This window comes from Sceloporus occidentalis, unplaced genomic scaffold (genome assembly GCF_023333645.1).
Source record: "Sceloporus occidentalis isolate IW3139 unplaced genomic scaffold, rSceOcc1.0.p SCAF_225, whole genome shotgun sequence".
In the NCBI taxonomy this organism is placed as follows: domain Eukaryota; kingdom Metazoa; phylum Chordata; class Lepidosauria; order Squamata; family Phrynosomatidae; genus Sceloporus; species Sceloporus occidentalis.
Window position 1 is genome coordinate 995,146 of NW_028317205.1, and position 25,307 is coordinate 1,020,452.

The 25,307-nt window shown below is 38.2% G+C and overlaps 1 protein-coding gene across 1 annotated transcript in view; it reads right to left on the minus strand.

The window, feature by feature from the left end:
- Positions 1 to 1,843: 1,843 nt before the first annotated feature.
- LOC149276784 (cadherin EGF LAG seven-pass G-type receptor 3-like) overlaps positions 1,844 to 25,307 on the minus strand; it is an 89,085-nt gene continuing 65,621 nt past the window's right edge. Inside the window, exons 41-53 of the mRNA XM_089503316.1 lie at positions 20,034 to 20,186; positions 19,467 to 19,549; positions 18,645 to 18,792; positions 17,658 to 17,771; positions 17,320 to 17,397; positions 16,664 to 16,759; positions 16,371 to 16,477; positions 15,939 to 16,008; positions 15,502 to 15,594; positions 2,923 to 3,048; positions 2,646 to 2,837; positions 2,123 to 2,177; positions 1,844 to 1,998 (exon numbers count right to left, since the gene is read on the minus strand). Coding sequence (XP_089359442.1) covers positions 1,844 to 1,998; positions 2,123 to 2,177; positions 2,646 to 2,837; positions 2,923 to 3,048; positions 15,502 to 15,594; positions 15,939 to 16,008; positions 16,371 to 16,477; positions 16,664 to 16,759; positions 17,320 to 17,397; positions 17,658 to 17,771; positions 18,645 to 18,792; positions 19,467 to 19,549; positions 20,034 to 20,186 — 1,470 coding nt within the window. The remainder of the gene's footprint in view (positions 1,999 to 2,122; positions 2,178 to 2,645; positions 2,838 to 2,922; positions 3,049 to 15,501; positions 15,595 to 15,938; positions 16,009 to 16,370; positions 16,478 to 16,663; positions 16,760 to 17,319; positions 17,398 to 17,657; positions 17,772 to 18,644; positions 18,793 to 19,466; positions 19,550 to 20,033; positions 20,187 to 25,307) is intronic.

A 25,307-nucleotide genomic window follows, 5' to 3' on the forward strand; every position in this document is an offset into this window, starting at 1 on the left:
TTAGGTCTTTTTGCTGTGATTTTTTTCCAGCTATATTTATAAAGATATCTTTTTTGTTGGTATTAATAAAAAAAAAATTAAATTGTAGTACATAAATAAACCTTGGAGGAACACCATATACGTCAAGTTCAAGACTGAGAAATATAGTAGTTTTTTTAAGAATAGAATCCTGTGCCTATAAAAAATGTATAACGTGCACAAGTTAGATAATCAAATGCTAGCTGGGATGCAGTGGGTTTCCTCGGTTCTTTATCTACGTATAATTTAAAAGGGGACCAATAAAGGCTACGATCCCATGAAGCGTCCTTTTTCTCTCTAACAGTCCCAGAACCTGTGAAAAATCATGATGGTTTCCACTAAACACAAAAAGTCCCCAAATCAATACATTCTCCAGTCCGAACTCCTTGTTTATCTTACCTTAAAATTAATCTTTTTTTGAAGAAATAATGTATCAAATATCACAAATGTGCCATCGTCTGCTTAGCCACCCAAACACCGGGTCCTGTATAAACCATCTGGTATTTATACTCCTCCAAATGACGGCACCCAATATAAAGCCAAGCCATAACTGTCCACCCTCCTCCCTTATCAGATATTTTGCCGTTTGAAACAAAGGTGTCATAGAATTTTCAAATAACGCCCCCCAAAATTTACAGGACAGACGAATGAATGCGGATCTCAGACACACAACATTTAATTGTCCTGTTTTGGAAAGTCTCGCGTAACACGTCGTATTTGGTAACACGTTACAATGACCTTGGTTATTCTTCATAGCTTTACGAAGAAGCCCTGCAAGTCACATGAAGTCAACAGTTTCCCCCGACCGTTAAAAAAACTAAACGAGAGTGAGAAAGAGAAAAGTCACCTTTGTTTCGTTTAAACTGGGTAGCCACATTGTGGTTAAATATGTTTGTGTAGACAACAAAGCGTGGAAATACACAACTTATTGTTCCAATGTTTCATACAAATAGACTTGAAGGACTAAGACAAAAATAGAACATTTTGTCTTTATTGTCTCAAAACACTTTATTATGTGCCTGAAACACTTGGAGGGGCCACACAATAACGCGTTTCATTCAGTTTATATCTCAAAGACTTAGATCCTGGAGCTTTGGTGGGGACTTGTGTAGTAAGTTATCCCACCAGCTCTAAAAATATGGACAATAAAACCTTTCAAAAAGGTGGTCCTCCATATGAAACAGGGCTTATAAATGATAAAGTCTCTTTAAATGTTTATCCGACACCAGGAGAGAACGCTTTCTGCCATTGCATGGCTTCCAAACAGAGATGATATATAGCACGGCATAGCTTGTTGTCACGTTTTAATTAAAGAATAAAAATTATTTATATGTACGTGATTAAGAAAGAAGATCTAAATTTTTATACAGGCCTGCGGGTTCCTCATAACCTCTCTGCTGAACGTTGCCAGACTAACCCAGAAGAAAGCTTGCCACAAATTGTGTTATAAAACGTTTATTTGGAGAAGGAGTACATAAAATTGACAAGTATTTGACACTGACAAACCTAGGGAAAGCTGGTAGAACGAAACACATAATTCCAAACCTTTTGCTTGCCAACTCTGGGATTATTCAACGAAGGACGTTTAAAATTATAGAACCATTGGCAGCTACAAAAATAATGCTAAAAACCCATTTACATTGTGTTAAAATATAATATGCCAAATATAATGAGAAAAAAGGTGTTTTTCCTACATTACATAGAAAATAATAATGATATATATATATCACGTCTATAATATGTGTTAAGTTTTATGTACAAAGTCTTTTCCCCATCTTGATACTTCCATCAAAAGCATACATAATTTTTTTGCGATGTTGTTGCATCAAGACAGGTCAACCACATCTCCTCCATTGACTATGCTTTGGTCCAAGTTCCTGAAGATATAACTTATAGCATCGTGAATTGATGAAAAAAGCTGGTCTTTGGCGATCGTGTTATTGAAAAATTGTCCTAGTTCCAGCTGTTTAACGACCGAAGCTGTGAAACAAAACGTGATATTTTTAATCAACGGAGGCAAGAACATTTAAACGGTTCTAAAAAGTTCGATATAAATCATGATAGGGATTCATTGAAATTGATAATATTTACTGCATTTTCTTACCATGACATCCAACTAGGTATACTTTCACATCAATTTCCTGGAAATCACGAATGATCTAGAACGAAAAAAAAAAGCATGATGATGTCAGGTGTTTAATAAAAAAAACAACTTTGGGATAAATTGAGAGATAAGCTTGGGGTGCCTTGGGATATCGGACACGGCCCATAGTAACATAAAATGCATGGTGTCTGCCCCTAGTAAGCCTAAGTTGAGGAGCATCTTGGGTGGGATGGGTTGCTTCTGAGATTGTTTTCCTTTGAAGAACTACTAAGAACTTAGAGATAAATATGACCGTCTCCAAATGTCTGGTCCCCAGCATAGGTCTTACAAAGAGTTTAGTGAAAAATTCTCTTGTATATATAACTACAGGTCACTGTGTAGCAAGCCTTGCCAGTGACCTGCATTGTCATTGTTTTCCACATGGTTGGACCTGTGCATAGACAACAGATTCTCAGGTGTGTTAAGATATTTAACCTATAAACTCAACGATGTCCCAGGCAATAATGCTTTGTACAGCACTTACGTTTCTCAAAACCTTAACACTGACGGTGTCTAAAAAGCTGGCAGTGCTTAAATCCAGGATTAGGGAGTGGAACGGACATTTATGAGGTCCCCAGTAGTCCGGAGCGGTTTCTTCGGAGATATCTATCAAACTTTTGTCTTCTGCCCTCGTAGCTGCAGCAAGTTCGGGCGATATAGCCTTTAATTCATTCTCCTAGTGCAATAATACAAAAATAGGTTATGCTTAAAAGCGTTTATTGGTAATCTGAGTGATCACAGAAACCGCGAACACAACTCACTATTTCGCCTTTAGCACCACTTTTCCTTTGTTTCTTAGCTTGTTTCTCAATTTTTTCCTGTATTCTTCTGTGTTTTTTTATTGCTTTTTTCTTCATCTTGACGAGCTTGTCCAAATCTACACCGCACTGAAAGTAAGAAAATTTGAAAGGAAGCAAGATGATAAATACAAATGACCGTTTTATGACTTCTTGTTTGGTAATGATAAAGATTAATTGGTGATTTTCCTTCTAAATATTTACATATTTTGTAGGAATTACAGCAAAATCAGTCTGTAGACGCTTGAGTGCTGTACACGGAAACCAAACAAATCTTTAGATCTTTACCATCTTTTTCAGAGCGTCAGCATATAAATCAGCATTCGCGAAGTAGAGAGTACACGATGATTGGAATATCTTTACACCCGGAACTTCCGGAACCTTCAAAAGAAATAGTTACGTTAATGTATTGTTGTCTTAGGACAACTGAAAGATAGAGCATTGTCCTTTTCTTTGTTGACCGACGAGTCACAGAAGCTAGGCTTGAGTAGTTTAGGAAACTGGCATCACAGCTTTATTAAAAATATAGGTTTTCCAAAGCTATTGCATAATGGATACCCACCAGCAGTGCCCACAAGCTTTCTAGGGAGATACATAGAACATTACCCAACGACGTGTCATGTTACTTGAAGACATTGGAATTAAAGACATATGGACACCATGGCCAGATAAAAACCATTGAAGAAGGAGTAGGACCTCCTGCACAGTTTAGCTTTAGTTTCCTTCCAGTCATTCCCAGTAATATATGAGACTAATGGAAATAAGCATCACCTGTCCATACAGCTTGACATCTCTGTAGATCTCCGTGTTGGAAACCTGTCCAAGAATGGAGTAATGAGGTCTGTTGAGGAGGAAGAGACAGGTATACGTAATTACATCTAGAACAGTATTATAGAAAGTCTTAGTCCTTCTTGGTGGTTAGTACTAACTAAGTTCTATGGGGAAAGTGACTTCATCAGCATACATAGGACTGCGGTATTTGCATTTAGAATGTAACAATATGGCTGCCTACCATGCGGACCTCCAGATCTGCAGATAAACAACGTTTCTTTGAATGACGTGAAACAAAGCGCTTTTGGTGCAAGAGAATATTTCGATTTAGATTTCCGGCAAAAACCTATGTCTTTCGGATAAAATCAGATTGACAATCTTGGCGTCCAGCTTGGCAAGGGTTGTCTGTTGAAGGACATCGTTAATGTTCAAGGCTACTTAGCCTGGCAAGACATCCAAATGGAAGCTTTTACCAGGTAATGAGCGGCACTCTGAATTCTAACATGGAAAGTCGTCTTGGGATCAAGAAAGAATTGTCGCTAAATACTCACAGTTGTGTTCTTGCAATGACTGTCGCAAGGGAAAAAGCCACTGAAACTGCTAGCCCCATGTCCATATTCAGCAATATAGTAGCCAAGAATGTCACTATCCAGACCAGCTGTCCAAAAAGACACCAATGTCAGCTGCATATGTTTGTAGAAGGTGAATCACTTTGCAACGTTGTAAAATGAATGTAAAATGGATACAGGCAAAATATTTATGCTTCTGTGCCTATATTTAACTAAATATTTGCCAAAAAAATTGCAAGTCATAAAAGTGCAACATTTCAGGCAACGAGTATACAGTTTGTGGAGCTGCTGCTTCCAGATTCTGGGCTTATTGGCGAGCAACGATTACAACGCAACTTACCACGTAAGCAAAGTATGCAATCACGCACACAATACAATTGTAAGCAGTCGACAAACGCAGCGCGATGATAAAATATCTCTGTAACTTAGGAGAAAAATATTTATGGTCTTAATTTTAGTTTTCAAACCTCTAATTATAACCTCGTTAGGTGAAAACAGAGACCAGGGGGGCAAAATGTCAACAGCAGCGTAGCAAATGCCCCAGCTCTGTGCACTGCTACCCTTTTACCATCATCATCATGTTTGAAAGTGATCCATCAATCTCTCAATCACGCACAGCGACTCCGTCATCCCCAATACTCACCAAGTCAGTTTTGTTTGCTCTCCACAGCACCGGGACATCAGAAAACTGCACGAATATACCCTTCAAATTCACAATAACAATTGCCCCTAATATTGTCTAGTGGATTAAAAAAAAATACAGAAAATTAGTACAAACGGATCACTTAATATTTCGTTAAGCTTCGCTGGTGAAAGATAATATACATCGTAAAATAAGCTAACAGACAGTTACTTTAGCATACTCGCCATGGTGGAACGAACTCACTTTTGGTAGCGTTTCAAACAACTCGCCAGCCTTGAGAATGATGACGAGGATCATCAGGGAGGATATGAATCCAGACACCTGAAGACAAGCAGAGCTTAGCTGGACCTGAGGTTTAACGTACAGGGTGGAGGAGAATGACTTTTTTCGGGGGGGGCTACCTGACTGTTGCCTCCAGTGCTTTCCAAAACTAAACATCTGGCCATGGCGGTCGCAACGCTGAAACATTGGAAGAAGCTGCCGACGGTGTGACAGATGCCTATGGCCATCAGCTCCTAAGGGGAAAACAAACATATGTATGTTATGTGAAGATTATCTATAATAATATTCTATTATATACAATGTATCGCTATCTTGGTTGGTGTAGCCTCTTGCTCACTAGCGGTTGTGATGGCCTTAAATCTTCTTTTTGGTGGCAATTTGTTTTAGCCCTGTTGGAAAGTTAATGTTTTTGTTAGTGAGCCTGTTGATCCTCTAATTAAACAATGGATTAATTAATATAGGATGTCGATTACTGTATTCTGAAAATAACTAATGTAGTCTTATAGGGAAGAAAAGACGCTGGTATGAATGACATTGACTCAGTGTATCATTGAGTATATTTCATTCTGTATTAAACACAAAGACGTTGAGTGGAATTTTTTTGTGTCTGGAGAACAATATACCGTTTTATTAGGTTTGTTTTACGGACAACAAGGAAAAAAGCTCAGATAGTAATAATAATATAATTATTCACACCGTGACTGATCAAAGAAATTATTTTCATGCATTATTTAACGCCCCTTGGCATTGAATTAATTGCATGTATTGATTATACATAGGGCAAGGAGTTTCTTGTCAAGGACTGGTGTATATAGAGAACATGCAACATATCGGCAGATCTGGAAACCCCAGGATGGAGGTAAGTTTAAGATGGAAGATCCTTATTGACCCAAGTCTATAGTTAAACATCTCACCTGGTTGCTGTCTACGTTGTAGCCGTATTTAATGGCAAACATTTTGGCCAAAGATATGTTAAAGGCGTAGACGACAACAGCTAGGGCGAACGCGTTGCCGATCATGTGTCTAAAAAGGCTAATGTTCGGTACAACTGGAGCTTTTATCCTGATAAAAAAAACACAATAGACCAATCTCAGCGCTTTGATGGCGAATCCACCTTTATAAATCACGTCTACAAATATCAACAGGTTACATTGATTGTAGTGTAACAATTGCTGGGATTTTAGGGTAGGTTCTATGGACTGTATGCGTTCTCCTGAAATTTACTGCTTAATGCATGTGTCTTCAGCCACCCTGAGCAAAAAATGCGGCATGTAATATCTCAGCTTTACGATTACATTTTAATAGATCATCTCTGTGAATGAATTCTAGAAATTCTGCACCGAACGTCAGTATTTCTCAACGCACAACACGTTTTAGACATCAAATTGTGTATAATACATACCCTACTGGAATGTCTCCAACAACTTCCATTCCAAACTTTTCATTCAGATTGACCCCATACGATATCCCAGTGGCAACAATTAACTATGTACAGAAGAAAAGCACCGACAGGTTCACTCGCCCGCACTATATTACGGAAATATAGCAAACAAACAATCGAACAAACAGCTATTATGTTGGGTTCTAGGTTTTTGGGGTCCAAAACTGAAAATATCTAGTGATTCTGGGTTTAAGTTTGCAGCTTAAACTCGTTATTTACCCCATTGTTACACTTACTATAAAGCTGGGATTTCTTTCTTACCGTAATGAGCTCGATCGGTATTATAAATCGGATCTTTGAGTGGTATTTCTCATTCAGCAGTTTCACCGTGAACAGAACAATCATGGCGATGATTCCGGTAACAAGCGAGCCAATGTTTGTTTGGGGTGTTTTGGCGCAGAGAGTGACGAAAGCCTAGAGCAGAAGAACATAACCCAGAAGACATTAGAACTCAGGATAGTAAGTGAAAGGCGGCAGAGGACAACTAACATGAACATGTCCAGAGGACCTGACCATCTCTTGATACTTCTTGCTCCAGAAACGTGTCCACCATATGAGGGGAACAATCATTGTTGGTATACAGGGTCTCTGGTATCTTAGAAGTCCCTTGCATGTTTCCTATGTGTGGTTTCACAACATTGATAGAGAATGCCGTTCATATGCAAGGTCATATCCTATTCCTGGAGCTCTTAGACCCAGCATACGGTTATACACATGGCTGTCTGCATCCCTCAGATACAATTTAACATTATTTACCTAAATGTTCATACGCATTTTACCCAAATTGTCATACTACAGGTCAACCCAAGAAAGTTCTAATGTATGGTTATACTGGACAAAACACGTAGGTAAGTAAAATATAAAGTGCAGCCAAAAATAGGAAGGTAAAAGCGCTAAGAACAATAAAAACAGCAATAAAATAAATAGTCCTATAAATAGCAGCAGCCCACTTGCCAAGGTTTCCTCTTCTTGGCTTGGTAAATAACTTGGAGGTCACAGGAGATAGTGGTTGCGCATACTGGTGAAGAAAGTCACAGAAGTGTAAGAACTACACAGGACTGCTGCTAAAGATATCCCCAGGCGAGGATTGTATCGCCCATGCAAGTTTTGTGGGACTAATTGCTTAAGTCCCCAAAAAATGTGAGTACCCATTCCTTAACTCTTTACCACACGGTGCCAGCCACATATTATATTACTGTGACTTTCTTCTCCTCTATGCGCAACCACTATCTCCTGTGACCTCCAAGTAAAATATAAAAATCAGCTTTCACCTGGATTAGAGACAGAGGTTGGCTTTTCTGACTAATCTCCACGCCAAGAATGCTTTTCAATTGAGACATCGTCACGTGGAAGGCAGCGGCAGTGGTGTATCCACGAATTAGGGGATCGGAGAGATACATTGAAACAAAACCGAACTGCATCAGCCCCAGAGCGATCTATGAAGAACATTAACATATCGGCATTCATCAGGCATCGTTGTTTTTTGCTCTTCGTATGTTTGTAATACAACTATCACAGGGCTCTACAGCCACGAATTGTATAGAAATTATGGGTTACACATACAATGTAAATATACTGACGTGTTACTTATGTACGTACCTGAAAGATGCCAATCAGCAAAGATAGCGCTGAAGCGGCTTCCACCCTGGCCTGGTCTCGTGCTACTAAATCGATGACGGAATCGTTGCCCGGTAATAGGAAATTCTCATTTGGAGCCAGCGACTCCGTTACAGTTGCGACCATTACAGACATTACAGCAAATGTACCTGTGGAAGCAGAAGTTTATCGGGAATGGGACATCTTCATTTTGTTGAAGACTTATTATGATGGTGAGATTCTGATTTTAACTCAAATTCATCAGAATCTTTTTTTCTCTGGATGGGTGATCCTTTCACTGAATCCATTGGGATCGACTTTTATAAATTTACATCTGATATTCTGAACAAACCGTCTATGACCACGGCTCTTATTCAGAAAGGGATTGCAAGGTAATGTTCTACATTCGGAGCAATTCGAATGGAACCCAACAGAGCTATTCAATAAAGATAACTTATTTGTTCAGTAATTAACTGTTACATTTAGATTGAACAGCCCTCCGGAATCTTGGAGAATTAACACAGTTCCGAATTCTTTTTAACCTGCCCCGGTGTAACTAAATGCTTTCATCAATCATTAAAGTCATTGAGAGGTAGAATTTCTTACCAATAGAGAGATGTTTGGATGTTCCAAATAACGAGTAGATAAATACAGGATAAAATGAAGAATATAAACCAAACACGGGGGGTACTCCAGCCAGGAGACCCCAGGCAAGACCTAGAAAAATAAAAACAAATTTCATATATTAAAGATAATAACTCTCGCACAGCACAGGCAAATTATCAACATCACTTTCAAGACAATTATCAAAGTAATCAACATAGAGTTTTTGTATATTGATAAATCTCTACAAAAAAGTCAATATAAAAAAAAAAAAAAAGAGATACTCCTGAAAAGTTGGTCAACAAACGGCCTTATCACTATAGCGGCTCTGACAGCGAAACATCTAGCAGCGTGTGATGTCATGTGCAGGTCGGACATGGGCGCCATGATGACATTATGCCATACACCTCCCATAAATTGTCCCGTCTCCAGCTTTTTGGCACATGTGTAGCTCCCATTTTGAGAATGGGGCATTGTTGACACTGGCCCCCAGTAAGACCATGAATTCAGCTAATTGAAGGGTCCCGGTAAATACGGGACTATCGTTATCCATTCATTCCAGGTACCCTGTGCACAAATGCAAAAGCTCAATTTAAATACATTAAATACATTGTACATGGTAATACTAACTTGGAGTCCAGACCAGTGTCTCAGACCTTCCCCTACCAACTTCACCACCCAGTACAATATTATACCCTCCATTACTTATCATAAATTAATCAAATAATATAACATTAGCTCTGAAGACCCCCCTGGACACATCGGATATACTTCAAGGGGTATAATTATAAGGAAATCCACCATCTGCCCCATTACCTTGTGGAAGCTGAACCGTACCCACGCTGATACCAGATATTATGTCCCCAACTAGCCATTCTTTCACTCGATAATGTGGCAGCCAGCCAAGGATTGGAATAAATTTCACCAACTGGGATCTTGCAGTCGACCCAGAACATCTGGAACAAAAAAAGAAGAGCAATTCATTTTAAATATACTAGAATTGGTGCATTTGAAATTTTGTATTAATTTTGTATTAATATAGGCAAAAACGGTCAAAGAAACACACTTTTGAATGCAACAGAAATTTATAAAAAGTGATAAAACCCATCACGTCCAGAAAATGAATAATAGGATGGCAGAGACACACGTCCTATAGTACCGGACTCTCCAAAATATTAGCCCTTTAGTCAATAGATTTAATTTTTAAAATAATTTTATAATAATTCAAAACATTTTTTTCTCTCCTGTCCCTATCATGCTCCTTACGTTACAAAAAAAAAAGATATTTCAAAAGAAAATAAACCGACAATATTTAAAACTTTTCGAATACCTTATCTTTTTCTTTATTCGGGATAGCAGAGGGGGTCCGGCAGCATTAGATCTTGGTGCCATTTCTTCAAGTTGAACTTCGCTTAATGGGGTCCTCCTTCTTGGGGACTTAAAATCATCCTCAAGACAACTGTCCCCCATGGAGACGAGAAACAGATCCTCCATGGACAGCGGCCCCTCCAATACCTTGGGTTTGGAAACGGAATGGGCAAACGATGCGGGAAAGGTGTAAAAATGCGATGCATTGTCCTGCCGTAATGGTCAAAGTACAATATAATGGTTAATTTATCACAAATGATGATACATTCATACCATTAACCCTCTGCGCGGTGGAGGAGGGAGCCACCCGTTGGCCTGCAAGGAGTTGCTCGCCCTTGGCGTTACGGTGGATGCGGGTGTTTTTAATGGAATCTTGATTAATTACACAAATTAAATTATTTAGTTTCATAGTTTTCTAAAAAGACCCAATTAAAAGAAATCTGACATTTACAATTTTATGTCACCACTTGTTAAATGGTATAATATTTGGTTACATATAGCAAACATATTAAGTTATTAACATCCAATGTTTACAACCATGATGTACAAAGACCTTTTTTTAACTTTTTTTTTTTTTTTTTTGGATTAACATGTAACCCATTCTTAGTGAAGATACCCAGCTGTTATCTACAACAACTACACCCCCCCATTAATAATCATTCATTACGAAGAATAATTGTGATAGAGACCCCGATGCTGCGACACAGATATACATTTACTATATACACCCATTTATTTATTTTTTAATGTGAAAAATTTACTAGTTTTTCCCCCAATGCCTGTCTCGTAATGACTAATTTTCAAGGCTCCTTTGTTCATCTTTCACATTGTAATTCTCTATCCTGTCCCGGAATTATTAGGACTGCGTACATCATTGTTTAAGAACATATTATGCAAAATAAATAAATAAAGATAAACATAACAATTCATGTATCCAGTAACACTTTTCTCCACCGTGTGACAATTTTTACCAGGACATTAAAATCCTAAAAAGGTTCTTTTATTGGCTTCATCCTCCCACCCAAGGGAAGATCCACACAGTGTACGGAAATGGAAGAAAAAAAGGCTTAATGACCTAAAATCGGTCTTTTTCCCAAATGCTCACGGTGTATTCATTTACAACACAGGAGCAGAAAAAAAGTATTTAAAAGGGTCGTTTAGTTACCGGTAACTTATAACCTTACATTTATCGGTGACCCATTAAAGGTTCACCAAGTAAGAACCTATTGTTCATACACTAATTAAATAAATCCTTTTTTTTGGCACAGATTTTAAAATTCCTTAATCCAGCCGGTGATACAGTAACCAAAAATGAACACATTAAAAAACGGCACCTAGCTAGTTACGCATAAAACATTTTTTTATTCACCCTAAACATTGAAGACAGATGATTTTATGGGTTCAAAATACAAATATATTTGGGAAAATGGCCAAACAACACTATACAGGTAAAAAAAAAAATTGTGCATTAACTATAATAAAAAAAATAAAAAAAAAATAAACCACATCATTTTTAGAAGTTGGTTTCATGTTAGAACTATCCAATATGTCAATATTTAAAAAAAATTTCCCCAGATCCATTAGAATTGCTTAAATTGTATAGTTTTCAGTCTTTCCTTTGCATTGTCCATGGGTCAGAGTTGAAACTTGGTACGGCGAAAGGTGCTACACCTGCATAGTATCTATTTCTTTTTAATGTTGAAATAGGATTATTTTAGGTTGGGAGAAGTTACACTAACGTCCAACACAAAAAAATATCATTAAAAAAAAAAAAAATTCAAATAAAAAAAGTCAGAGGGGGAATTTAACAGTTTTCTTTTATAATACTGGAATTATAAAATACAATAAAAAAAATGTACAGATCCAAAGTATTGATGTAGAAGTCATTCCAATAGTCGATTTCCCCCCCCCCCCAAAGTTCTGCGGGATGTTTTAGCCATGGAATGGTGTATTAGGAGGCTGGAGTTTTGATGCCTTTTCCTATGTATCCCGATCCATTAACTTGCAGTAATACGCAACAATTATAGCTTTGTATTCAAGTAAATCTGAAAAAAATAAAAGAGATTTTGAAAAGGTTAATAAATAATTTTAAAAAAATTTAAAAACGTTCCATTTACTTACAAAAAACACTTAATTCTTTACACTTTATAATCTGTATCAATGTGATGAAATTATGTTTAGATGATAATTGTAAGCGAGCTCAAATCGTTGAGGATTACAAAAGGAAGATATGGTAGATAACTTACATGATTGTCCCTCTTTGGCAACGGCTCCTGGGTTTTTGAGATATACGCAACAGCGTCATTAATGGAAGAAAAAAGCTGTCCCTTGGTGATCGTCTTGCTGAAGAAGTTCCCCAACTCCAACTGCTCTAGGACAGTTGCTGTGAAGAAGAAGAAGAAAAAAAAAACAAACTTCTAATTCAATATTAATTTTGCTTTCTCAAAATACATACAACATTCTGTAAAACCAAAATAAGAGCTAAAAAGGGTGATTTCACACACAAAAAAAAAAATTCTGATTTCGGTGTTAAAATCTCTTAAGATAACAATAACATAAGAAGTGGTAAAGCTGTGGCTTCCAGGGCCACCATCGTGCCACAAGCCCTAGTTGGATTGAACACTCGCCCTTAGAAAGATAAGACCCTACAGGATCACGTGGATATTTTTCTAGGTAGCCTTGTAACCAGTTTGAAAATAATGATCCACATAGTCCTTCTAAAGCATGAACCATACGCACCCTCAGAAAGCAATTATCCGTCTAGTATAAAGAGATCAATGTAATCTACTAAAAACGATCAATGTTTGAACCTGAATTGATTCTTCATCAGGAGACAAAAAAAAAAAAAAAAAAAAAAAAAAAGGTCCAATTCACCGAACATTTTTTCTTTATTAATGATACGTTGCTATTATCTGTGTAGCGACAGTGGGATGGGAGTCGCTATTACCACGTGTGCCATACATAACCATTCAATGGTTTGGGGTCACTGAACTATTTTCATGATAAACAAGGACATTTCTGGCTGTAACATAATCGCAAAAGGGTTTTCTAACCATAAATTAGTCCTTTTAAACTTAAACTTGGATCAGCGAACACAACGTGCCATTGGAGCACAGGAGTGATGGGAGTGATAAAGGGCCATTGGAACCCACGAGCGATGGGCGTGATAAAGGGCCATTGGAACACAGGAGTGATGTGCGTGATAAAGGGCCATTGGAACACAGGAGTGATGGGCCTGATAAAGGGCCATTGGAACACAGGAGTGATGGGAGTGATAAAGGGCCTCAAATCTCCTACAAGTCTTGTAGAAGAAAATATTTCTTATTTCTTTTCATAACATACATCCCGACATTCTGTGCTAACCTAAGCCTTTATTCTGTATCAAATAAACAATTTTTCACATTTACCTTGACATCCAGCGATGTACACTTTTACCTCAATTTCTGAAAAATCACGGAATATCTGAAACCAAGAAGTATTAATATTTATTAACGTACAGGTTTATTTAACATTTTCCTGTAAAGAGGACATTGTAAAATAAAATGTTAACCCCCCGAGACCCACATATCTCCTTTATATTGCATTTAAGCTTTTTATTTTCAATTCAATTTTTTCAGCCATTAGGACCAATTTAAAAAATGTCTAAAAGCCTCGGAGCGAGTAACAGAATAAATGGAATGCGCGTTATTTCCAATATAAAAACAATACATATTTCCGACTTTTACGTGAGCTATTGTTTGTGCTAGGCTAGGAAGAATACCCCTAGGAGATTTATACAAGACCCTTTAAAGTCAAGAATGGTGCAGAAAATTTTAAACACCTTTTTTGAACACCTACTCGGTCTAAATTTTATGTTAACAGAATTTTTGGTAAACTATATGGAAAGGCTTGAATTAAAAAAAAAAAAAAAAAAAAAAAAAAAAAGAAGTTTACTCAGACTCAGAATAGAACAGAAATAGATTTTATCTTTAATAACTGAATGAAGACTATAAGAACATGTAAGCCCATAACTATTTTGTATAAAAGGATATTTTTTATGGGTTTGAAAGACATTGCTTTATAAAGCGGATAATCACCGGATTATTTTTTTATTTTATTTTTTTCAACATGAACCGTTTAAAACACTTTTTTTTTTTTTTAATGTTGTGCCTATTGTGTTATTTCTCATGACGTTGATAAAGGAACACTTACATTTTTCAGTATTTTGATGCTGACCGTATCTACAAAATTAACGGCGCTCAAATCCAGAACGAGAGAGTGAAGCTTGGTCTGGGTGGGACCCAAGAAACCCATCATGGCTTCCTCGCAGTCTGCTGCTTCTTTGACGACAGGAGCCTTCACTTCGATGGCGTTCAGTTCGTTTTCCTGAATCTGCAACAATTAAAATGTATTGTTCATTATATGATACAAGATAAACTCCCGATCCCAATGTATAAAGTCATGGTTATATAAAGGAAAAGCTCGCCTTCTCGGGTTTCCCCGCTCCTCGATGCTTCAGCTGGGTTTCCTTCGCTGCTTTTTTCTCGTTTTTTTCCTGCATTCGCTTCTGTTTTTTCATGGCTCTCTTCTTCATGGCAATGAGTTTGTCCACGTCTAGACCGCTCTGAAAATGAACGTAGAAAATAATCTCCAATTTAAAAATAAGCTAAAACACAGATACACACTACTGTTCAAAAGTTTGGGGTCACTTAGAAGTTTCCATGCTTTTGAAAGAAAAGCATATTTGTGTTGGTTAAAATAACATGAAATGGATCAGAAATCCAGTGCAGACGGGGTTAATGATGTAAACGACTATTGTAGCTGGAAAGGCTGGATTTTTAATAGAATCTCCTTATAGGCGTACAGAGGCCCTTTATCACTCCCATCACTCCTGTGTTCCAATGGCCCTTTATCACTCCCATCACTCCTGTGTCCCAATGGCCCTTTATCACACCCATCACTCCTGGGTTCCAATGGCCCTTTATCACTCCCATCACTCCTGGGTTCCAATGGCCCTTTATCGCTCCCATCACTCCTGGTTTCCAATGGCCCTTTATCGCTCCCATCACTCCTGGTTTCCAATGGCACGTTGTGCTCGCTGATCCAAGTTTAAGTTTAAAAGACTCATTGATCGCTAGAAAACCATTTTGTAATTATGTTACAGCCAGAAATGTCCTTGTTTTCCATGAAAACAGCTGAGTGACCCCGACCTTCTTTTTTACCTACAATCATCCATTTTCTTGTTGCCAATATGTAATGTAACCGTTCATTATTTGTGGCTAAATATTTACCATTTTCTTTACAGCATCTGCATACAAATCCGCATTGGCAAAGTACAGCGTACAGGACGACCGGAATATCTTTATACCAGGGATTTCTTTAGCCTTAACAAAAAAAAAAAAAAAAAAAACATTTATTCTTACCTTTGCATATAGTTTACGAAACGCTTCAATGCCCTAATATTCTTCCCAAAGTCTATTGTAAGACCCCTGTTTGGCCAAGGGATGTTAGGCAGCCTTGTACAGAGTCCCATAGTTATGGGGAGCAAAAAAGTTCAAATTGTAATTATGATTATTATTGAGTATCGTTAATACAGGAAATATATTACTTGTCAATGTATTATTTGTTAAATGCTAAGGAAAGCTTTATCCCCACTACACAGAGATTATACGAGATGTAGGCATGCTGTAGAAAGGGATCATTACCTGGAACAAGCCCCCCAACCTACCTGTGTATATTTGGACACATCTCTGTAGATATCAGTGTTGGAAATCTGTCCAAGAACGGAGTAATGAGGTCTGTTAGAGAGAAGACAAGAGTACAGGTGTGTGTACGAGGTCATCCTCATCCTAAATTTATTTAATGTGTTATTGGATTATCTTCCAATTATTACCCAATCCCTTGAGGTTTGAAAACCTGAATATTCATTATTAAAACATAAATCATGGATCTTGGAGCAAAGTATCTATGCGTCTTTAAAATATACTGGCGCCTTTAACACAATACTGGGTTTATTTAACTGTATATGATCCCAAATCTATCTGGATGTGCCAAAGGCAAAAGAAGTATGGATTATGATAGGAGGACACAGGCATGGAATCCACGGAATGCATTAACAGTTCAAACATTAAATGACATCCCGTGTTCCATAGATACTTACAGTTGTGTCCTGAAGATAACAGTTAAAAGCGAGAACGCCACAGAGACACCGAGGCCAATATCCATATTCAGAAGAACAGTGGAAACAAACGTTACCAACCAGACCAGCTAGAAGATACGATGCCAATGTCAGCCATGAATTAACGTCAACCAGATATGAAGAACTAAACATCAAATGTGATTTACAATAATTAGGTTTTCTACAAACTGAAACCATACAGTATTATCATTGACGTGTATTATAGTCCCATCACACTACATCTATAAAATTATGAAAAACAAACAATAGCTTACCAGGTCAATTCTGTTTGTTCTCCAGAGCGCTGGTATGTCTAAAAACTGCTTGTAAATACCTTTTAAGTTCACAATAACCACTGCAGCTAGAATTGCCTGGAGGAAAAAGAAAAAAAAAAAATTTTAATTATTCAAACAAACAATTTTTGACAATTCCTTCAATGATGAAGGCGTTGTGTTGCAAAACCTGGTTGACTATGATTGCAGTTGTCCGTCTACAAAACTAGACTAGGGGGTCTACAGGTTACATCAAAAAATTAAAATAAAGTGTTTTCTAGAAAAACTGTAGATTCTAAGCTGATGTAGGCGACGCTCATAAGAACCATTCATAAAGCCAAGTTACATGAACAAAGATGATAAATACAGAACTTTAGTATCAAGAGACCAAGGTTTAATTGCAACCCAGGAATCTTTACGCTCTTTAGGCTGTATTTTTTATTTATTTATTTATTTATTTTTTAGTTTAAACCAATACTCATTGATAGATTCTAATATTAATATGTTTTTTCCTATCCAGTGTGTACCCAGTCAGCGGTCATGTCGTAAATAACAGATTATTTTGGCACGTAGAAGAGTGTCTCAATGGGTATAAGTAGCAGATGCAATAACAAAAGTTTACATAAAAAGGTATCTATTAAAATAAAAGGTAAACTCACTTTTGGTAGGGTTTCAAACAGCTGGCCGGCCTTGAGAATGATGACGAGGATCACCAGACAAGAGACAACACCAGCCACCTGAAGGCAAAATATATCATGATCAGTGAATGCAGGGGCTAGACTCCCATCCCAGACGCCTATAGCTACAATTATTGCCAAATACTAAGGCTAGATAAACATGCCGGGCTTCCCGGTTCACAAATGCAAGGATATCAAGGAGTTGACTCCAGACTCCACTCAACCTTCAGCAGGTATAATTATATGCAGCTGCTTAGTGAATCTTGGATAAAATCCAGGTTAGGAAGATAAGGATACCCTCCAGGTGGGGAAGAACATACCTGGCTATTCCCTCCGGTGCTTTCCTGAACTAGACTTCTGGACATGGCTGTCCCAATGGTGAAGCAGTGGAAGAAACTTCCTACGAAATTGCTGAGTCCCAGAGCAAAAAGTTCCTGAAATAAAATATACATTTTGAAATTTAAAAAAAAACAAAAAAAAAACAAACAATTTATACGTTTGTAGTCCCTCCACTAAATACAGAAACAGATATTTTTTTTTTAAACTCAAATTCCGTTTATTGATGGTACAATAAATGCATGACATTGTCCACAGACAGGGAAAATAAACAATAGAGATACAGACTCTAACAGGTATACAGAAATACAAAAATGCTTGCATATGGTGAAATATACATCAAGCAGGCATGTCAAAACCGGCGCATACAAGAGGCACAAGATAGATGCCCCCTAAATTAAAAGAGTGGCACAAAAAGGGCATACAATTCGAAAGGAGTACCAGGCTTCTCCCACCGAAGCCCATACGACGTCTGTGGAACATTGCAGACAAAAGGAATAGCAAAAGGTACCATCCTAAGAGAAAATAACCACAGAATCTAAAACATAAAACAAAAAAAACAAAACAAAACAAAAACATAAACAAAGAGACGTATACCGCCAACCCACCAGTTAATGAGTCATAATCAGGACTACAGAAAGTGAAAAAAAAAAAAAAAAAAAAAAAAAACAAAACAGTATTGTGTAAGTGTAAGACTAAGTCCTATGGAGATAGGCCCAAAATTCTAGGGAATTCAGGAGAAGAAGTGAAATTCTTCCACCAAAACCACCGGCGCTCATATTGGGGGGCTTTGCCTCTAGAAGACCAAATTAATTCTTCCATATAGGAAACACGCTGCATCCTCGTAATCCACGCCTGGATTGGAGGGGTGCACTGTTGTCTCCAGAAGCACGGAATGACCGCCTTAGCGGCACTTAAAACGTGACAGAAACAGATATTAATCCCTAGAATGTAGCAAAAAGGCAGCTCACCTGGTTGTTGTCCACCACGTAACCGTGTTTTACCGCAAACATCTTGGCCAGAGAGATGGTAAAGGCGTATACTACAACAGCGATGGCAAAGGCATTGCCAACCACCTTAGCAAATAATTCAGTTCGTGGCAACACCGGAGCTTTCATCCTTGGTGCGGAACAGTAACAGTATTTCAATACGACAGGCAAATAAGTTATTAAAAAGGTCTTAATATTATTAATGTAAAGCAATACACACACACACACACTCGCCTCCCACCAATTCCAGTAACCGAACGGGGACACTTTTACTTGCAAGCAGGGCTGGCCTGGCAAACTAGGGGCAGCCCTGGCACCTTAGGTCCAGCGGCTGCCTGATGAGGTCACTGATGTCCAAGAAAAATTATTTATGACGTATCTAAACAATTGATAAACCCATTCCCTGCCATTTCTGTAAGCATTATGGTTACTTTTAGGGCTGTAGAACCCTGTGATACCCTCGTACCCAGCAAACATTCCGAGCTCCTAGAAAAGGACATCAGGGCAGGAGAGAGGGATGGAGGATTGTTTATTTTGGTGAAGTATTTTCTTTAAAAAGCTCTTTTGGGGGGGGGGGGTCCTCCCCCATCAGGACAATGTTAAATCTAGTGTAGCAAACCGGTCTCCAAATTTCAACTACCGGTAATTGTTCAGACTGTTTGTAAATCATGTAATTTTTCCTTTGAAGTTGTGCCAACTCATTCTCATCACATGAGAATTGTAACCGTAGAGCGGAGGTTTCCTGAGTGGGGGGGGGGGAGTGAAACACAACACATGATTATACTTTCAAACTGTGTTACATACCCAACTGGGATCACCCCCACGATATCCACGCCATATGTTTTATTGAGGTTGACGCCATAGGATATCCCAGTGGCTACAATTAACTAGAAACAGAGAAAGAATTACATTTTGAATACACTTAAGATAAATTTAATACATACACAATGCTTGGTGAAACAGAACAAAAAGCTTTTACAAATATTACAGAGCTAGACGAACTCACTATAACTCCTACCATGTACAGTCCACCAAATGCTGATGGATTGGGGGGGGGGGTATTGCCTCTGAGCCAAAAGCGTCCCAATTCTGTAAATTTACTATTGAGTATCTTGCCTACTCTGGAAGGCATTTCTTAACCAGCATGAACAGCGGCTCGTGGGCTGCATTATAATTTATATTAGAGGGGTCATCATACTACCCAGTCGAATGGGCTTCAAATGTGACACATAAGGGCCAATTGTACACATGGTGACTGCCAGAATCGTCCGCGATCTCATCTGTAGACCATCAAGAAATCACAACCATCTGGAACACAAACAGGAGAAACGTTCCACTGTGTCGTACGGTAGGAGAGAGTAAATGTCTCACCGTAAGGAGTTCGATCGGAATGGGCATTCGGATTTTCGAGTTATACTTCACGTTCAAATACTTGACGGTGAACATGACAAAGATGGCAATGAGTCCGGTGATCAAGGATGCCGGATTGGTCTCTGGGATCTTGGAGCAGACTTCTATGACGGTCTAAAGTATAGAAGCATCTAGTGAATGTGCATACGTATAAAGGCTTAAAGTCATTCCTCGGATATGGGGCAAGTGCAAGAACATGGACTCAATTCATCTAAGAACTTGCCTTGATAACAGTAGTGCGAGTTTAGACACAATTCCCAGACTACAATCAAACAAACAAACAATGTCAAAACCACATTTTCAGGAACAATAGAAACCTGTGTTCAATCAGCAATATTTATATGGCTAAATGTATTAGAGATTCCCACGGACATATTGTTGTCTCAGTTTTTCTGTATAATGCATTATAAAAGAAACAAAAAAAGATAGAAATTGAAATCTCACGTAAATAAGAGACAAAGCGTTGCTTCTCTGCATCACAGACACGCCAAGGATGCTTTTTAGTTGGGACACGGTGACGTGGATGGCAGCTGCAGTGGTGTAACCACGAATCAGCGGCTCGGAGAGATAGGTTACAACAAACCCAAACTGGACTAACCCCAGCACAATCTGAAAATAAATAAATAAAGCACAATAATACTTAATTTGTATTCTATCACACACTACACCTCATCCCTTTACTATGTCTGGAGCCTTCCTTTACAGCTGCTCCCATGTTATTGCATCGTGGTCACATTACATTTATCCCACAACTGTTTGAAGAGCTTGGAATGGCCCAGGGGGGGCAATTTCACCAATTTCTCTCAGGCCATCCCACCCTTGCCATGTATACACTTGTGCTCACCAGGGGATATTACATTATCACACAATTCTTCTCTTAATCTTGCAACCGATATGAAGCTAATTTTCAGGATGCAAATCCATAGAATGAATGCATATACATAGAATGTCAACAGATATCATCCCCGCAAAAAAAACAAAAAAAATAAATAAAAATATATACATATAAATGTAAACTCTTACCTGAAAGAGACCAACAAGGAACGTTAAGGCCGCAGCCACGGCCACTCTGTCTCCCACATCGGTGACCGAATCATTTCCAGTTAAGACAACGGTGTCATTGGGTACGAGGGATTCAGTGACCCTTCCAACCATTACGGAAATTACAGCAAATGTTCCTGTGTTGGAAAACAGATTAATGGGAAGATTCATTAACCCATGCAAGTTCTTAAGAAAATCGATTCTGATGTAACAGTGTAATTTTTAAATGTAAAATAAATTAAATTTCAATTGTCATTTCTACACAGTTGTATGAAGATTCCGTTACCTGGGGAGATATGTCGAGATGTTCCGAATATGGAATAGATAATTACGGGATAAAACGAGGAATAAAGACCAAATACTGGAGGGACGCCGGCTAGAAGAGCATAAGCCAAACCTAGAATCAGCAAAAAATACATAAAATTAAAATATTAAAAACCCCACAAAATTAGCATGGTTTTAGTTTATAGTAAATTTATAGCAACAAGTTTACTCGTTAAAGTGGTTTAAACCCTTGCACATGTGGATTCCTTTCGCGAGGTAAAAAGCAGTTTGCCCCAGCAGGGGCAATCGTACATATATCCTGAAATGTAAAGGGATGCAGAAAATCCAGGGCTTCCAAGTTCTCTTTGGGGAGGGGGGTATTAAGATGTCTAGGGGACAAAATTTGGCCCGGCATGTTTTGAGTCTTTGGCAGAAGAATCTTTTTCTTAACTTGCAATACTACATATGACCACAAGGGGGGGAATAAGCTGCAACCTTATATTTAATAGCCCTCCTTAATCATGCTTCTCCTTCCAGGGGTTTCCATTGATGAAGATGGCTGAATGAGACATCAAGCTCGTTAAAACTATTGGCGTTTGAATGAAACATCTTAACACGCATCTTAAAAAGGTGCTTAAATATTTTTTTATTAAAAAAAAAAAAACTATGATGATATTTCAGTGGTTAGTGAATAAAAACAAATAAACAAACAAAAAGATGAGCGTGATCAGATGAATAAATGATGCGTACCTTGCGGAAGCTGGATAATACCCACACTCAGGCCAGATATCACATCTCCTAGAAGCCATTCCTTGAAAGGATAATGTGGAAGCCAGTTAAGGATTGGAATAAATTTCAGCAGAAAGGATTTCGCAATCGGCCCAGAACACCTGAAGTAAGGAAACCGAAAATGCTTAGCGGCCCCATCAAGATATACAGAACGAGGAGACGTGAAAATCTCAGACATCTCCAGGATTAACAACTAATCTCACCCAAGAAGGAAACAATGTATAAAACAGAGGAGACAGACAATGGTTCATTTGGTCAGGCTCCAGAAGGCCAGAAGAAGACTTTTTAGATACATTTTATTTCTATCACAAGCAGTCAGCTGCCCCACACAGTACCTTAATCTTCTCCTCATTCTGGTCATCAGACGAGGCCCCCGATCGGTAGACTTTGGAGCCACATTCTCCAGTTCGGCTTCGCTTAGCACTAAGGAGGAGGTCATTATACGTTCGTTGGCGGGAACCCTCTTTTAATTTCAACAACACTTCTTGTCTTTCAAAATGCGGTTGTAACTTTCTGTTTAATTAAATAAAAGAATTGAATTAAAATGTATTCATGGGAACTGCTACACAGCCCGAGGATAAAACCCCAGCACTGTACACCGTAATGCAGGTCAGAATTGGCAAAAACCTAGTTTTGTTTAGTTTTGTCAAAATTATTTTTTTTTTTTATCTGCAGACCTGGAGGTCACCATTGTTGTCAATCATGTGATATTTTGGGTGACTTCCCTGCTCCCAACGCTAATGACGTCCGTTCCATCCTCTCACGTATTCCTCTTTGAAGACTCAAATCTCTCTTTCCATCTGTGATGGAATTCTCCTAAATAGTTTAAACCAAAACCGTCAATAATCAATGAATACCTACTATCTATCCAGGTCATAACAGAAATGCTACTACATGGCATAAAATAGGTTTTTTTTTGGGGGGGGGGGGTGTTTTCTATGTGAAAAGTCTTTGGAATGGTTCCAAGTAGAACATTACTGGTTTTAAGGTTTTCCCTTTGAATCAGCAGATAAAGTAAATATTCAACCAGCCATGACAAAGCAGAGAGACACTTACTTAAACCTTTAGGAAGACATTTTCCCCGTAACACTAAAGTAACATACATGTCCCTCTGGGGTTATAACCTTTAAAGACTCTTAAGCTTTCTCCGGTTAGTATTAACTTAACTCAATATGTTGACACTGTGTACCGGTAAGTAACGTGATAAGGGTTATCACAAAACCCCAGCGTGTGTCCTTCACCTGAGCAGATCCCGCAAACACTTGTTACATTATTGCTATAATACCGTCCTATAGTATAAGTTCACAATATGGCTTGGAGGCTTCTTAAAGCTCATCAGACTCCAGAACCATGATCTGAATGATGTCTACAACATATATATTTTCTATGTAGGTCTCCTGTTAAGGGTTAACTCTGGTAATACTACCAAATTTCAAGGTATTGCCTCTAAAACTGAATAGGAGGGCAGACCAAGTTGGCTGAATGGTTCTTCTCCTCCACCAGATTCTATGTTTCTTAGGAGGTCTACAAGCAGTCCTAGACTTTAAAAATAAAAATAAAATAAAAAAAGGTATTTGTAACCCGATCCGCCTGTTTTTAATCAGATCTGTACAATATTGTAAAAACTTCTATTATCTATAACGGATCCAAGTTAAGCATCTTATATATGGCCGAGATAATATACTTTAATTGAATAAAGACCCCTGATGAATGGATTTTAGGGTGATCAGGTCTTTAAGATGCAATCCAGGGGTTGTTTATAACAAAAGCGTAGAAAGTATACAATATTCTCTGAGCAACAAAAAAATAAATGTGTCCATAATAAAGCAAGTGTGATCAGAGAGCCTGTTTTGTCTGAAATATACGCTTATTATTTATTGATTCGTATAGCGCCATCATATTCCACAGCGCTGTACAATGGGATAATTTTATCAGTGATGTCATTTTTGTAAGGTTATTAGTCAACAAAACAAATTGGCTGGTGGGGAATTTTTATTTTTGTGGATTTTAGAGGGGAAAAAAAAAGTGCTTTTGAAATGTGATTTCTCAATAGGGTAATCAATACCCTTTCATATCATTTTTTGTTTAGAAATAAGCTATTAATAGAAGAAGCTGGCGGAGCGCAGTCCTACCTAGGCTACGGAAACCTGGACAGCTGAAGTCTGTGTCGTTCTTAAGGAATTTCCTCAAAGTCTAGAAAAGTTGAGTAGGGGCTCCCAGTCCTCCTGGAGTTTTACTTCACTCCATGTCTGTGAGCAGAGACTTTGAACCCTTTTATCTCGTTAAGGCGATTCAGGTGGATGATTTATAAATGCCAGTGTGTATTAACCTTATCAGCGCTGGCTTTGCCCCAGAGTACATGTCTGTATTAATTAAACTTTATAATTATTTGGAACCTAGGCCTTGTGCTATGAAGTTTGTTCGTTTTTTTAACCCTTTAAGTGCCACAGCACGCAGACAGCATCAAGAAGCAGCTGGGCTCTGGCACCCAAATGGTTAAAGATTTATTAGGCTTTTATGTTTTTTTGTAAAGTTGGAGTGCGGAAACCGAGAAGATTATGTAGGCAATCTTCTGATTTTTTTTTATAGGGGTCCTATTGAAAGAGTAAGTTGATCCGCTGCCCCCTTTAGGACAGGAGACGTATGAAAATACATCATCCGGGGCTACAATGTTCCACAATATACATATTTTATATCCTTAACTGGTTAGAGGAGACATAGTCATTCTTTCAAAAAGTAAAATGATGCTTAAGAAAATGCTAAATCTGGGCCTAGACTATAACAAGGTGGTTTCATTCGTTACCCTTTTTTGTCTGCTTTCCGTATGGTGGGAACATTGTGTGACATCAAATTCACCTGCCGGCTCTGAGGTCATAGATAAAATGACCACATCCCCTTTGAGATGCTCATGGAATATACAGTGTTTGGGGCAATCAGTATTGCATTTTGCATTTTAGTTGACTGAAAATACAACTTCTCAAAGTGTTTATTTAAAAAATGTGTTGAAAATTAAAGAAACGTGACTGTGATACTGCCCGGCCCCAGTCTGATACATTGTACATTTGCAAGTGTCAGGGCCCCCTTCTCCTTCTGTAACTATGGCTTGAGGCATGTAAGTGTTATTGTCAGTGATGTATTTTG